General features: G+C 52.3%; 1 protein-coding gene across 1 annotated transcript in view; it reads right to left on the bottom strand.

Moving 5' to 3' along the window:
• Nucleotides 1-2,433: 2,433 nt before the first annotated feature.
• Nucleotides 2,434-16,345, bottom strand: part of LOC308575584 (immunoglobulin superfamily DCC subclass member 3-like) — a 37,259-nt gene continuing 23,347 nt past the window's right edge. The window contains exons 9-13 of the mRNA XM_081174335.1: nucleotides 13,618-13,909; nucleotides 12,748-12,852; nucleotides 11,796-11,925; nucleotides 4,772-4,919; nucleotides 2,434-3,963 (exon numbers count right to left, since the gene is read on the bottom strand). Coding sequence (XP_081030461.1) covers nucleotides 3,871-3,963; nucleotides 4,772-4,919; nucleotides 11,796-11,925; nucleotides 12,748-12,852; nucleotides 13,618-13,909 — 768 coding nt within the window. The 3' untranslated portion in view covers nucleotides 2,434-3,870. The remainder of the gene's footprint in view (nucleotides 3,964-4,771; nucleotides 4,920-11,795; nucleotides 11,926-12,747; nucleotides 12,853-13,617; nucleotides 13,910-16,345) is intronic.

Raw genomic sequence — 16,345 nt, 5'->3', positions numbered from 1 at the left:
AAGATGAGCTGCATTTGAGGAAACGAGCTCAGAGAAATGAGTTCAGTTGGCATTTTAACACGGACCGACCCGATCCGCGATTCCCGAACCAGAACACAAACTGAAACGCAGCTCGCCTTCCAAATTCTGCACACAAGGATGTGTGTGTTTGCGAAAGCAAAATCCCAGAGTTCATTGTTATATTTGGGAAAGTCGCTTCCAAAATAAGAAGCCTATTGGCTGCATTTTCGTCTATACGGTTTTTGCCTGCTGGTAGAATATCTATGGATCTTAATGCAGGCGTCTTAAAAAAAATAAAGAATTGCACAAACCGACACAAAAATGAGCTTAAGGTTGGGATAATGTGAAATGAAAACAAAAGGGGGGCAGATTCAGCCCCCCGCCAGCCACAGAGACGCGAGTGGAGTCGCTCGAGTGGTTTCTTAAAGCTATATAGTAAACGTGTTCCCACGTGACCAGAAATTAGACCACCAGTGGGCATCTTTGAAGATCAGCTGCAACGGTTTTGAAAAGCACCTTTGGTTATGCTTGAATCGAGGTGGGTCACGGTGGATATGTAAAAACCAAAAGAAATAAAGGAGGAACAACAGACTCTGGGTTGGGCCCGTTTTAATTGGGCAGTTAATTTTGACAGGAAGTGGGGTGCCGTTGGAAAGCTCCCCGTTTCCTGTCGGCCTCTGGCGATTCCATAGAACCACTGTGTGTATCTCTGCTATCTGGGAGACACTCGTCTATCAAAGGGAGGTGGGGAAATCTCAACTCTCATCAACTAGGAAAAGAGATCATTTTTGCCTAAAGCACTAAAAATAATCCAAAAGAAAAAGGTTGAGTATTATTAATTTTTTTTCATATTTTTTTTTGGTAGGGGAAAAGGGAAGAGGGAAAAGTAAGGGGGATATTTTGGTTATGATTCCTAGAGAAGGAACTAGGGTGAAAAATGGGGAAGAGGGGGTCAGCAAAGCTTTAGGAAACGTCTACCTAACAGTACTTTTTTTTCTTTTCCTCTCATACACAAAACTTTGGGTCAACAGGGTTTTGTTTTTCCGGAAGCACACAGAGAGAATCACACGTGCGCGAGGCAAATTTTGAGGTCCCTTGGACGTGCGCTCTCTCTCACATACAGTCTAACGCTGGCCGACTGTGCTTTTCTTTGTTGTGAAAGAGCTGACAATCAAAATCAGGAAGAGAAGGAAAGGACAGATGGAAAGGACACCAGCCTGGGCACTGTGAAGCCACGTTCACATAGACAAAGCTTAGGGGGCTTTTGCTGGGATCATCTAGACCACGTACGTCCACCTCTACAGTCCGAGTGGCTAAGGTGTTTGGTCTAGGACCCACGAAACCAGGATTCCTGCTCAGCCATGAATCTTGAGTGGGCCAACCAATCTCTCTCAGCCTAACCTACCCCGCAGGCTTGTTGTGAGGACAAAATGGGTAGGGGAGGAGAACCATGTTTGCCACCTTGAGCTCCTTGGAGAAGAGGTGGGGTGGTTGTCCTCTTTGGGCATCAAGAATATCACCCTGCTGGAGCAAGGACAGCAGTTGAAGCCAAGGCTAAAGTTGTGAACTGGCAGAATTTGGAGAGTGCTTTGGGGTGGCCCTAAGGCAAGATGAGGAAGGGACGCGGGTGGCGCTGTGGGTTAAAGCACAGAGCCTAGGGCTTGCCGATCAGAAGGTCGGCGGTTCGAATCCCCACGACGGGGTGAGCTCCCGTTGCTCGGTCCCTGCTCCTGCCAACCTAGCAGTTCGAAAGCAGCTCAGAGTGCAAGTAGATAAATAGGTACCGCTCTGGCAGGAAGGTAAACGGTGTTTCCATGCCCTGCTCTGGTTCGCCAGAAGCGGCTTAGTCATGCTGGCCACATGACCTGGAAGCTGTACGCCGGCTCCCTCGGCCAATAAAGCGAGATGAGCACCGCAACCCCAGAGTCGGCCATGACTGGACCTAATGGTCAGGGGTCCCATTACCTTTAAGGCAAGATGAAAGCTTCAGTGGTTTATGAGTGGAGGCCACCAAGGTCTGAGACACAATGTCAAGTGTGCTGGCTTTCAGAGACCCTGATACCAATTGGTCGATAGTTCAGTGTTATCAATCAAGCCACCGACTCATTGGCAATCAAGTTCTGTACATGCAGTTTCCAGGTTTCTGCCCCTAAATGTTTAACGCTTAGGCTAAGACTTCCCTACTCAGCGTAAACCCATTGGCTCTGAACCGGTTATGCCCGTTAACTTCAACCGGTATGCTCTGAGCAGGAGTAGCATTTGTGTACTTATTAAGAGTAGCAATTCTTTTCTCTTTGGCAGCCAAAGGAATGCTGAGCTTAGTCCTCTCCAAACAATAAAAAGGAGAAGAGGGGAGATGTGCTGGACTTTTGTGGCTGGGAACTTCAAGGCCGAGCTTCCAGTTCGAGTTAAAACCCCGTCCGTTTTTTTAAAAAAGCCGCCTGAGGAGGAAGGAGCTAAGCTTCCACCGCATCCTGATATGCCGGCTTTGGTGTCCGAGAAAAGAGAAAGAGGCCAGGAAAGGAAGGAAAAGAAGAAAAGGAGGAAGGGGCTGGTGTAACCATAGTGTCTGGTCCCCTGAGGTGGACACACTATGTTGTCCTCACGGTCGAGGCTCTTTAGCTGTAAGGGAGGTTCTGGAGGTAATTCTGGTTTGGGAGTAATTTGGAGAGCTAAGTCACTGAGCCTCCAACCAAATCTTGGATGGAGTCCACCCACAGCCAGAATCTGGGTGGGACATTTTGGTTCTGTCAATAAATACGTTCCCCCTTACAACTGAAGAGCCCCACGGCAGTCGGGCCGGAGGTCCCAGCTGCCGCGGCTGTTTCCAGAGGGCTAACAGCGGCCCCCTACGCCTCGTAGGCCGCCATCCTCCCTCTTCTGAGAAACGTCAAATGCTAAGGCTCTGTCCTCACACACGGTTAAAGCTCTACATCTTTGGAAAGCAGTTCAGCAAACTTTTGTGTATCATCTTAAAAAATATTTGGATAGAGACGTCATATATATAATATATATATATCAAAAAAAAGACACTCTGTAGGAAGCAGCAAGAGGAGCTATGGAAAAGGGGGAAAGGAATGTGAGGCTTTGGGTGAAGCGCCCCCCCCCCGCCCACCCCATTGCCCCCCTCATGACAGAGGACGGAGGTGGATATTTGGGAGAGGGGGGGGGTCCGCTGCTGCTGCTCCCACTTTTGGTTTGGCGATATTTGGTATGCTGGTGCCGAGCGCCCAGGCACCGTGGGTGGGAGGTGTCAGAAAGGGACGGTCCTCGCCCCACCCCGAATGGACCACATGACTCATTAGGGAGTGATTTTGGAGCCTCAACCTCCCCAAAGCCCCGGTAATTCGTAGGGGGTTTGGCTTCGGCACAATTTGGGCAGGGGGACATCAGCGTCCACATCCATTCTTGAGGCAGCCAAGAATGAGAGCAGGGAGAAGTTGTCTCTTTCCCCCCGCTTTCTGGTTTTCCCTCAAGATGGCTGCCTCAAGTTCCAGAACCTTCCGGTTGCCATGGAAAGCTGCTCCCTGTCGCCCCACCTCTCTGCCACTACCCCTTCTCCCTTTTGGCAAGAGGGGGGTGGGATTTAAGCAGGCAGAGGGTGGCTGGCAGGTTGAGGTAGTTTTGGTATTTGTATCAAAAATAGATCATTCGGGAGAACTGGGGTGGGAGTAGGGCTCAGGTGGCGGCTGGACCGGACGCTATGGGGCTGGCCGTCCAGCGGAGGTGAGGTAGATTCTTTGGAGGTTTGTGGTTGGAATCCTGGATGGGTGGTGGGAAATTGGGGGCAGGGGAAGGCCCTGCCTCAACAGAGCTGCCACCGGCTCGGTCGAGGGGCCTCCCCCTACTCCGTTCCCACCGGGCATTGGCTTAACCACTGGGCTGTGAAGGAGGGCAGCGCTCGACGGTCACTTCAAAGTGGGGAGTGTCATGGGCGGTGAGTCCATCGGAGGATGGGGGGTTCTGTGAGGAGAAAGGAAGGCAGGTTAACCGCATTGTCCTTTCGGACGCTGCCTTTTGGCCCGCAAGCTTTGTTCCTCACTCCCAGGGTGCCCTGCAAATATATCAGACCCTGCTGGCCAACTCCCCTGGTCCCCGTCTGACCTCAGAGTATAAGCTCCAGAGAGAAAATACGATGGAATTAAGGCCTTATTCACACTGCATTTTTAAATACTATTATAACACTTTCGGGAAAATTCTGAAGAATCCTGGGAGCTGTAGTTCGTTCATGGTGCTGACAGCTGCTATTCCCCTCCCAGAGCAATTATTATTATTATTATTACTCATATCCCGCCCATCTGGCTGAGTTTCCTCAGCCACTCTGGGCGGCTCCCAACAGAATATTAAAAACACAATAAAACATCAAACACTAAAAACTTCCCTAAACAGGGTTGCCTCCAGATGTCTTCTAAAAGTCAGATAGTTGTTTATTTCCTTGACATCTGATGGGAGGGTGTTCCGCAGGGCGGGCGCCACTACCGAGAAGGCCCTCTGCCTTCAGCTCCCGGAGTTTCCCGGGAAGAGGGATCGATTGCTAAAACACTCTGGGAATTGTCGTTCCAGGAGGGGAATAGCAACTCTCAACACCATTAACAGCTCCTGGGTTTCACTGAAGGAGACTCTGACTGAAGCGATATCACAGTGATTTACATCTTCACCCATGTAATCAGCAGGGCTGCTGCTGTGGCCCTTCCTCCTGGGGCACCTTGGTTCTTCCTGGGACAGCTGCTAAGCTAAAAGCAGGCATATACACACACACATCCCTCCTCACCTGGGTAACCAGTTCCACCATCTCTGAGGGTTTTGCCCCACCCTCCAGCTTCCGCTGGTTCCGGGGAGGCTCCCGCGTGGTGGTCTGCACCGGTTCTGTTCCCTGTGGGATGGTCCAGCTTTCTTGGGTCCCTTTCTTACAGAACAGGCTGTAGAGGGAAGACGTAGAGAGAAGGGGTTCTTTCCTGAAACATTTCTTAAATGGTACTTAGGAAATCTGCCCAGGGTGATGATGATGATGATATTTTGTTTTTAGTCTATTTTAAAATTAAACCTGTATATTTTATCTTTCTATATAATATTATTGCAAGCATCACACTGCATTTTGCAGGATCCGTGAGCAGGGGGAAACAGCCCCTAGTACTGTCATATCTCAGGCTACGTTTGCTTGATGTTACGTTTTTTCAGGTTGTGACCCGGAAGTACCAGAAAGGGTTACTTCCGGGTTTCACCGCTTGTGCATGCACAGTAGCGCTAAATCGCGCTTCACGCATGCGCACAAGTGCCAAATCATGCTGCACACCTGCACAGATACGGCGCTTCAGGTTGCGGGCTTTTCACGTTGCGAACGGGCCTCCGGAACGGATCCCGTTCTCAACCAGAGGTACCAATGTACAGTCAAACCTTGGTTGTTGAACAGAATCTGTTCCGGAAACCCGTTCGGCTTCTGAAATGTTCGACAACCGAGGTGCAGCTTCCAATTGGTTCCAAGAGCTTCCTGCACTCAGCAGAAACAGTGTTGGACATTCGGCTTCTGAAAAACATTTGAAAACCGGAGCATATACTTCCGGGTTTTCATCGTTCGGGAGCTGAAACATTCCATAACGGAGCTGTTCAGGAACCGAGGTTTGACTGTGTCAGGGGTTTAGGTGCAGAGGCACGGGCAAGGGAGGAAACAGAGAGCGAAGGGGAGGAGACAGAGGAAAGGATGAGTGATGACGACGACCCGAGATCTCCCAGTCTTTCCAGTGAATCAGAGGATTCACAGAAAGGAGCACCAGTGGCCAGGGCAAGGGGGGAGTCTAGGGAGGCACCCCAGGAAGATAGAGCCAGAGGAGACTCAGGGGGGAGCAGCTGGAAATCGGGACCAGCGTCACCGCCAGGAAGCAGGGAAGAGGAAAGGAGCCAGGAGGGAAGCGCTGGCAGCTCACCACAGGAGGGAGGGCATGAGTCAGGAGTGGCCACACCTCCATCGGGGAGCGAGGAAACGGTTAAGAGGAAAGTGGAAGGTTGGGCGCGCGCGCCAAGTTCAAATGCAGAGGAAGGCGGCGCAGTGAGCAGCCCCGAAAGGGAACCGGGTCCTAAAGCCCGGCGCAAGGAGGCAGGAGGGTCCGGGTCAGCGTCAGAAGAATCCCGGAAGGAAGAAGCCCCGGGGGGTAGAGGGACCCAGAGGAGGACAGTCAGGAGGAAAAGGTGGAGCAAGGCTAGGATATTAAGTTGGTGCGCACGGGGCGGAGACTCAGACGGAGCCTCGCCGATCTAGCTAGTAGACGTAGAGTTGCAGACAGCAGCGTGAGAATGGAAACTGTAATTCAATAAAGACTTTTACTTAATGACCGCTGGCTAGCGTGATCCTCTGTGAGCTAGGATCTTGAAGCAGCTCTGACAGTAGGCTCCGTCTCTACATTGTGGGCATCTGCAGCCTCGAGGAGAGGAGAGAAACAGGCGCCCACTAGCGAGCTCACGAACGGCAGGAGACATGACGGCTGAGCAGCAGATAGAGGACCTCAGAAAAGCAGTGGCACAACTGAACGCCGAGGTTCTCGCATCCAGGAAGAGAGAGGACGAGGCAGCTGCCGCCTGCAGGGATCTCCAGGTCAGGTTAGACGTACTGGCAAAGCAACCACCCCGGCAGGAGGGAATTGGGTTGGCGAGACGGACAGGCGGGCTGCTCTCTCACTTCGATGGGAACCTGCAACAGTATCCCAACTTTAGAGCCGACGTACTGTGCGCACTGCAACTGTTGCATAAAGACTTTAGAGATGAACAGGAGAGAGTGGGGTTCATCATGTCCCATCTGCATGGGGAGGCGAAAGCATGGTTGCGCAATTTATGGAGAGATAACGATCCGGCGCTCCAGAATGCGGATGCCTTTATTAAAGCGATGGATGGGTGTTTCTTATCAAGTATTGACATTGATCTTGCACGGAAGGAGGTGCATGGGCTGAGACAAGGGAGGGCCAGCGTCAGACAGTATCATGCCCGCTTTTTCGCCTTGGTCAGCGCCCTGGAATGGGACAGAGATTCGGCTCCTGTAAGAGACCTCTTTTGGGAGGGACTGCACAACTCGATTAAAGATGAGATAGCGAGGGGGGAGAGACCCCGAACCACTCAGGAGGTCGTTCAGAGGGCGCTGGCTGTGGGGGTGAGGCTGGAAGGACGTCCGTGGAGCAAGGACGAAGGACGTGGAGGGCGCGAACCAGCCGGGGGCCCCTCCTTCTTTCCCAGAGAAGCAGCGCGAACGCAATCCACGCCTCCGCCAGGAGGAGGAGCCGAACCTATGGAGGTTGGAGGTGCAAGGGCTCAGTCAGCAACCAGAGCCCTAGCACCGGCAGCAGTGAAGGCGAAGCCTCCTAGAGGGACCAGGAAGTGTTACGTCTGTGAGCAGCCAGGGCATATGGCGAAAGAGTGTCCCCAGAGGCCCCACAAGCTTACTGCAGCCTCAGCAATGGTGACTGCAGCAACGCAGCAGGGAGGACCACAGCAGGGAAACGACGATGTCTGGCTGGAGGAAGAGGCACTGGGGCCCAGCCAGACGTGTTAGTGACGCAGTCCCCAGAAATTTTACAGCCAGTGAACCCCCTCCCGCCCAAACCAGTAGTGAGGCTCACAGCATCTCTCCAGCTGCCCAATGGAATCACCATGGACGTGCCAATCACCATCGACTCCGGCAGCAACGCGGACTTTATAGGGCAGGAATTTGTCGACAGGCACGCTGTGCAGTTGCTGCCGGCCACACTGCCCCTGCAGGTTGTCACGGTGGATGGCAGGGAGCTGCTAGGGGGGCAAGTGGTGAAGCAGACGCCACCAATGGTGATGCGACTTGGGAATCACAGGGAAGTCATCAGCTTCAACGTCACTCAACTGTCTGACACGCCCATTGTATTGGGTATGAGTTGGCTGGACAAGCACAGCCCAACGATGGCTTGGTTCCAGAGGCAGCTGGTCTTCGGCTCTTCCTTTTGTGCTGAACACTGCATCGTACCCAGGCAGGAAGGAGAGGAAGAGGAGTCACAGCTGCTGCTAGGCACGCTGCAAGCGATTCCCCACAAGTACGCAGAATTTCTGGAAGTTTTCTGCGAGAAGGAGGCGGACAGGCTACCCCCTCACAGACCATATGACTGCAAAATTGACCTGCTGCCGGGGGCGGCGCTGCCTAAAGGGAGGCTGTATTCCATGTCTGAGGACGAACTGCAGGAACTCAAAGACTTCATCGATCATAATTTGGAGCGCGGTTTCATCCGGGAGTCTAAGGCAGTGGGGGGCAGTCCTGTATTCTTTGTTAAGAAGCGAGACACGCCCCAAAAAAGACTCGTAGTGGATTACAGGATTTTGAACAGTGTGACCAAGCCGTCGGACTTCCCCATGCCCCGCATCGACGACCTCCTGGCGAAGGTACGGAAGGGAAAGGTGTTCACCAAGTTGGACCTGCGGGGGGCGTACAACCTCATTCGCATGCGGGAAGGTGATGAGTGGAAGACAGCCATGTTCACGCCACTGGGTACCTACGAATACAGAGTTATGCCTTTTGGACTGCAAAATGGCGCTCACGTTTTTCAAGCATTTATGCATCACGTGTTGGCGGGACTTCTCTACAAGACGTGCGTCTGTTTCTTGGATGACATCCTGATCTTTTCGGAGTCGCAGCAAGAACATGACAAGCACGTCAAGGAAGTGCTGGGCAGGCTAAAGCAACACAGGCTCTACGCCAAGCTGGAGAAGTGCCAATTTGACGTGCCGGAGGTGGATTTTCTGGGCTACAAGCTGTCTGCCAAGGGGCTCGCCATGGACAGCGCCAAGGTTCGAGCGGTGTTGGATTGGAAGAGCCCACGCAACCGGAAGGAGGTCCAACGGTTTGTCGGCTTTGCGAACTTCTATCGCAAGTTTATCAAGGGCTTCGCGATGCAGACGGCGGCCATCACTGACACCCTTAGCTCCAAGAAGAAGAAGTTCATCTGGACAGAGCAGGCGGAGCAGTCCTTTCAGGCCCTCAAGCGTCTCTTCGCGTCGGAAGAGCAGCTGCTTCATGTCAACCCCAGCATGCCGATGAGGGTGGAGACAGACGCTTCGGACAGAGCAGTGGGGGCGGTCCTGCTGCAGAAGGACCCGCAGGGCGTGTGGCGGCCGGGAGCGTTTTACTCCAGGAAGCTCAGCAAGTCCGAGCAGAACTACACCATATGGGACAGGGAGTTGCTGGCCATTCATGCAGCGTTCAAGGCGTGGCGGCACTTTCTGATCGGCGCCAAGCACACGGTGCAGGTTTGCACGGACCACAAGAATCTGGAACACTGGCGCACGGCACAGTTCCTGAACCAGAGGCAGATACGTTGGGCTGAGTTCTTTGCGGACTTCGACTTCCGAATAGAGTATGTCCCGGGGGACACCAACATCATGGCAGACGCTCTCTCCCGCAAGCCACAGTATCTGGAGGACGCAACACCAGCGGCCGCCATGCACATCTTTGCACCGACAGTGTGGGCGTGCGCCGCGGCGACCGTGGACCTAGAGGCGGTGCGGCGAGCGTTGCAGGGGGACTCCTTCGCACGAACGAAGATGGCAGAGGTGCGAGGGGGCAAGGCAGCGGCCGACGGTTTCCAGCTACGAGATGGCTTGCTCATCCGTAAAGGGGCCATCTACGTGCCGGGTGACGAACTTCGAGCCAAGGTGCTACAGCAGCTGCACGACGCACCCACGGCCGGGCACTTTGGCAAGGAGAAGACGGTGGAATTAGTAGCCAGGGATTTCTGGTGGCCTGGAATGAAAGGGGAGCCGCAGTCAGCAGATGCGTTCGCGTCGGAGCTGCAGGAAGTCCACGATCAGCTGCGGCGCCACCTGGAGCTGGCTAAACACGCATACAAGGTACAAGCGGACAAACACAGAAGGGTTGGCGAAGAGCTCCACGTGGGAGACTGGGTCTGGTTAGCAGCCCACGCAGTGCCGGCCAGGTCGTTGGCCAAGAAGAAACTAGGGCATAAACAACTGGGGCCCTACCAAGTCGAAGAGCAGGTCAACCCGGTGGCTTTCAGGCTGGCGCTTCCGGAGGGTTCCAGAATGCATCCGGTGTTCCACAGATCGGTGCTCACTCCTTACAAGGCACCGCACAGGTTCCAGGAACCCGGAACGGCGCCGAGTCCGCTCAGAGAAGGAACGGGGCACGCGGGAGTGGCACAGGAGGAGCGCATCAACGAAGTCACGGAGATTTTGGACTCCAGATGGGGGGAAGAGGGAGTAGAATACTTTCTCGCCAGGGAGGGCACCTCGGCTAGTGCGAACAGCTGGGTGCCGGGCTACGCTTTAGACGAACCTCTGCTCAAAGACGAGTTTCATGCCCTCTTCCCACATAGACCTATGCCAGCAGACTTTTTCGACGACTGGCTTTTCACGCCCACGCTTTCGGACAGCACGTTCAGGGGGTTCGACTCGGACGAAGAACCAACACGAGACGTCCGTTCCCCGGAGGGGTCACCCTCGGGATCGGTCTCAGAACCCTCGTATTGGTGGGACGATAGGCCGGAGGAGCAGTTCCGCAGGAAGTGGCTGGACTGTTCCGGCCGAGCAACGCCGCCTGGAGGAAGTGCGGGAGAGACGGACATGGACATTTTCGGGGACGACCCTGGTTTCGAGCACGGCGGCACAGAGATGGAAGAGGAGGTGACCGTCGTCAACGAGAGCAGAGAGGAAGACCTGGAAGAGTTCCGCTGGAGGCCTGCCACGGGAAGCGACCGATATCCGACGTTCGTCCCTTTGCAACAGCAGCCCCCAGCTCCAGCACCGGAAGGAGGGGAGGGGGGACTGGGGGGCTTCGAGGGGGGGATGGATGTCAGGGGTTTAGGTGCAGAGGCACGGGCAAGGGAGGAAACAGAGAGCGAAGGGGAGGAGACAGAGGAAAGGATGAGTGATGACGACGACCCGAGATCTCCCAGTCTTTCCAGTGAATCAGAGGATTCACAGAAAGGAGCACCAGTGGCCAGGGCAAGGGGGGAGTCTAGGGAGGCACCCCAGGAAGATAGAGCCAGAGGAGACTCAGGGGGGAGCAGCTGGAAATCGGGACCAGCGTCACCGCCAGGAAGCAGGGAAGAGGAAAGGAGCCAGGAGGGAAGCGCTGGCAGCTCACCACAGGAGGGAGGGCATGAGTCAGGAGTGGCCACACCTCCATCGGGGAGCGAGGAAACGGTTAAGAGGAAAGTGGAAGGTTGGGCGCGCGCGCCAAGTTCAAATGCAGAGGAAGGCGGCGCAGTGAGCAGCCCCGAAAGGGAACCGGGTCCTAAAGCCCGGCGCAAGGAGGCAGGAGGGTCCGGGTCAGCGTCAGAAGAATCCCGGAAGGAAGAAGCCCCGGGGGGTAGAGGGACCCAGAGGAGGACAGTCAGGAGGAAAAGGTGGAGCAAGGCTAGGATATTAAGTTGGTGCGCACGGGGCGGAGACTCAGACGGAGCCTCGCCGATCTAGCTAGTAGACGTAGAGTTGCAGACAGCAGCGTGAGAATGGAAACTGTAATTCAATAAAGACTTTTACTTAATGACCGCTGGCTAGCGTGATCCTCTGTGAGCTAGGATCTTGAAGCAGCTCTGACAGACTGTAATACATTTTAAACTAGGATATCATGGTATAATAGCATAACATCATCTCTTAAAGTTAAAAGAGGTGGTGTACCCCTCGGAAGATTGTGCATGTGGGAATGGGGCCCTTTGGGTGGATAAGGTCCTCCCCCCCCAAAAAAACCCCTCTGCTATATTTGGGTGTCTAGGAAAATTAGGGAATGCTGGGAGGTCCAAGTGGTTCGTACAGATCAGCCTCCACATCCTCACCTCTTGCGGTAGCCGAACATAAGGAAGAGGACACAGAATATAATGCACGCCATGCCAATGTGGACGCCAACCACGATGCCAGCAAGGGAGCTCTCCCCGTCCTGCCCACACTGGCACATTGAGTTGGCATCTGTGGGACAAAGCACAGTCGTTAGGGGATGGAGGTCGCAGAGATGGAGAAGCAAGAGGGTTTCTGTTTCTCTTCATTTCTTGTTTTTCCAAAGATTCAGTTCTGTTCACATGAATTTATCACATCCGTATGTTTATGTATATATACACTAGAGGCCAAAATTGTGGAAACCTTTAGGAAATGTTGCAATTATAAGTTTTGGTGGTTCGAAACACCAGTCTTTTTTAGAACAACACCATAAAACAATAGCATAAATACCATGTATCGATAGAAAGATAATGTAATGCAGAAGATAAAACACAATAAACTGGATTGAATTGTTCTACCTAAAGTTACAGTTAAATAGCCAGAAGGGGCGGATTTGCTTAAAACTGACAAAAGACTGATGTTATGAGACATCAGACCTAGGAAATCCCAAAAGTTTCCACAATTTTGGCCACTCTAGTGTGTATAAGTCTGTGTTTAGAAGAATCCTCATGAAAATTCATTAATGAAAATTCATTTTAGTGCGAATTTCTCCCAATAGACACTCCTTTGTAATTTCGCCTAATTACTGTATCAACATTTTTGTAAAGCAGTTTTTCCTTGTGGACTTATGCACTTTTTCTGTTATTTTCACTAGTATATGCGTTTTTGTAGAGAAGTATGAATTTTGAAGGATGGCCCCATTCCAGTTTGTGAATTGTTTCAGTAAATGTAAATTAGGTACATTTGCCTTTAAATGCGAACAGAATTGAATTTATCCCCCATCGCAGAAGCATGTGTGTGTGTGTGTGTGTGTGTGTGTGTGTGTGTGTGTGTGTGTGTGTTTCTGGTCCTTACCTAGCCTCTCAGAGTTCTCCTTGAGGGAGACAAACCGCACACTGCTGTTCCCATCGCCATTCCCGTTGAATGCCTGGAGTTTGATCTCGTACATGGCAGATGGTTCTGTGGGAGAGAGTTTGGAAAGGCGAGGGGAGTGGAGGTCAGGTTTACGGAAGCCAACACTAGGGGGCAGCATTGATGGAGAATCTGAGGGCTAGCTAGCGGGGGAAGCTGAGGGGTAGGGGGCAATTTCTCCGTCATGTGGCAAGGAATCTGCCTCAGACCAGAACAGACTATTAGTCCACGTACCGTATTTTTCGCTCTATAGGACACACCGGACCATAGGAGGGGGAGAACAGAGGGGGAAAAAATCTCCCCCTCTCTGCTCAGCGCCCCTTCAGCGAAGTGGCAGGAGAAACTGAGCCCCTTCCATTTCTCCTCCCGCTTCACTGAAAGGGCGCTGCGCAGAGAGGGAAAACTGTGCAGCGCCTCTCCAGCGAAGTGAAGCCTGAAGAGCAAGAGGGATTGGTGTGCAACTCCTGCTGCGCTCCGAAGGCTTGCAGATAGCCGCCTGAAGCCCCCGGAGTGCGAAAGCAACACAAAGCCAAGGAGCAAGGGGGGAGCTCTCCCTCTGCGCTTCGGAGGCTTCGCGTTGCTATCGCTGAAGCCAAGGAGCCTGCATTCACTCCACAGGACGCACACACATTTCCCCTTAATTTTTGGAGGGGGAAAAGAGTGTCCTATACAGCGAAAAACACAGTAGTTCTGCGTTGTCTACTCTGACCAGCAGCAGCTCTGCAGTGCGTCTTCCCACAACCACTGGATCCTGGAGACACCAGGGAGCTGAATCTACAGTCCCCCTCGCAGGAGGCCCAGGAGGAGACTCACCCAAGTTGCTGAACGTGAAAGAGTTGGCCATGCCGGATAAGAGCTCTGGGCCCTCGTAGTGGGCGCTGGGCAGCTTTCGGAGGTAGAGCTTAAAGCCTTCGATTCGGCCCGGCTTGGCAGGCAGCTCCCAAAAGACGTAGACGGCACTGTTGTTGAGAATCTTGGTGAAAAATCCCAGTGCTGCGGGGACTGAGTAGACGGGGGGAAAGGTGAGTGACTGTCTTTCCCACCCAGATGGAGAGAAGCAGGGACACAGCATCTCCTGTACCTGGGGGTCTCTCTCAGTCCCATGCTATTGTCAGGAAGCTGTCAGCGGCTCCCGGCTGGTTGCCCGGGAATTATAAAGACAAGGGAAAGTTTCTTACAGTCCTTTTTTATTTCAATCTTTACAGAGAGAGGCTTTGGAATCCAGCCTCTTGGATAATGGCATCGTCCCAAGTGAATCACCACCTTGTCTCTCCCACGTCATCATTCGTCATCATCATAACCTCCTCTACGGGTGCCGCTACGTGCCCTCTGTTTTTGAGCTCTTTGCTCTCCTACTTATTGTTGTTGTTGTTGTTGTTGTTGTTGTTGTTGTTGTTGTTGTTGTTGTTATTATTATTATTATTATTATTATTATTATTATTGATTTCTTGGTTTACAAAAGTATGTGCAATGTCTCTTTTTTCAAGTTATATTTTCTATAGGTCAGTTTCATTTGTTGAGACAGTAGGGTTGCATTAGGAAGAAAAAGGGAGGAAGAGGTGGAGGGGGGAATGGTGAGTGGGGCTGGGGTCAGGTGGCAATGTTTCTATTTTACTTAAATGTATGTGTGGGGTTTTGTGTCAGCGTCGCTTGTGCAGGTTCTGTTTGCTATTCACTTGCATTCCTTTGGTGGTGAGAGAGGTTGGGGTTGGCCTAGGGCAGTGTTTCTCAACCTGTGGGTCCCCAGATGTTGTTGGACTACAACTCCCATCATTCCTAGCCAGCACGACCAGTGGTCAGGGATGATGGGAGTTGTAGCCCAACAACATCTGGGGACCCACAGGTTGAGAACCATGGGCCTAGGGTGTGGTTGCTTGTTTGAGATTGGCTGTGGTGAACTTTGTTTTCGTGTGTGAGTGGAGTGGGTGGGTGTTTTTGAATCAGGTTAGCCATACTGATTTGTATGCTCTCCTACCTTTACGGATCGCCAGATTCTAGGAGATGGAGGGTCTGGGATGCTTTCTAATGACAATGTGTTGTTCTGGCTCTCTCGTGATTCCCCAGCTTTTCCCCTCATCTGCCTCTGAGCTGCGACCTCCCTCAAACCCCTGTTGTAAATCTGTACTGTCTTTCCTCTTCCTCTTCCCTGGAAGGGGCAGGATGGGGAGGCGGTCTCTGCCATTCCTCCTCTGGAGCCAGTGTGGTGCAGTGGTTAAGAGCAGTGGACTCATAATCTGGTGAACTGGGTTCGATTCCCTGCTCCTCCACATGCAGCTGCTGGGTGACCTTGGGCTGGTCACACTTCTTTGAAGTCTCTCAGCCCCACTCACCTCACAGAGTATTTGTTGTGGGGGAGGAAGGGAAAGGAGAATGTTAGCCGCTTTGAGACGCCTTGGGGTAGTGATAAAGTGGGATATCAAATCCAAACTCTTCTTCTCTGCCCAGTCCCTGACAGCTATTACCATTTGTGGCTGGTGCCCAGTGCAGTAGGGATCCAGGGTTGCGGGGTGTGTGTGTGTGTGTGTGTGTGTGTGTGTGTGTGTGTGTGTGTGTCAAAGACCTGTTACTATTTCTGCAACATCGTCCCTGTCTTCGGTGTCCTATATCTGCCCAATCAGCATGAAAAGGGAGCATTTTAGCCACTGAGAAGATGCCCCGACCCTTTGTGCCAATTGGAGTCAATCAGTGAAGGAAGGTGAGTTGGCCACTGAGGACGGGCTCCTAGGGTCACTCTGGAGAAGGTGCGAGGGGAAAACAGCGAGGAGTTGTTGTCCCGTATGCTCCCGAGCTAAGCCTTTAGGAGCATTAAAGACAGAAAGTCCTTTGGTTCGAAGAGAACGGCGTGCATTTCCGTTACGTACAATGGAACGTCAAAGGAAACACCAATTGAGTCGTTCCAGATAGCTCAGTTGGTTACAACAGGGTTTGCCAACCTGGTCCTTACCTCTCACTAGTGGGCATTTCAGGACTCTAGGTGGGCAGTAGGGGGTTTGACGGCACAAGCTGAATCCTCCTTCCACCGAGCTCTGGTGGGCGGTAAGGAAATTTTACCATCAAGAAAGATGCATTAGTGGGCGGTAGGAGTAAAAAGGTTGACTACCCCTGGGTTAGAACATGGTGCTGATAATGCCAAGGCTGCAGGTTCGATCGCCTTATGGGACTGCCGCATATCCCTGCATTGCAGGGGGTTGGAATAGATGATTCTCAGGGTCCCTTCCAACTCTACAATTCAATGATCATCCGTACTAAAAAAAAAAAAAAGATACTGGAGCACACCATGTTGTTTGCATAGAGAAGAGCGCATCTAGCTGAAAGGCCACACACAGAGATTTGCAACGATCGTTGCAATGCATCCCGAATCGTGACCTCTGTGTAGCTATAAGGTGATTGCACTTCTGAATTTGCCAAACCAAGAATGGATAATAATAATAATAATAATAATAATAATAATAATAATAATAATAATAAATTTATTTATATCCCGCCCTCCCCAGCTGAAACCGGGCTCAGAGCGGCTAACAACAGTAAAATGATACAACAG

This window comes from Podarcis bocagei (assembly GCF_964188305.1).
Source record: "Podarcis bocagei genome assembly, chromosome: 16".
Lineage (NCBI taxonomy): Eukaryota > Metazoa > Chordata > Lepidosauria > Squamata > Lacertidae > Podarcis > Podarcis bocagei.
Note: the sequence above shows the minus strand (reverse complement) of the source record. Positions and strands in the feature narration are given on the sequence as shown.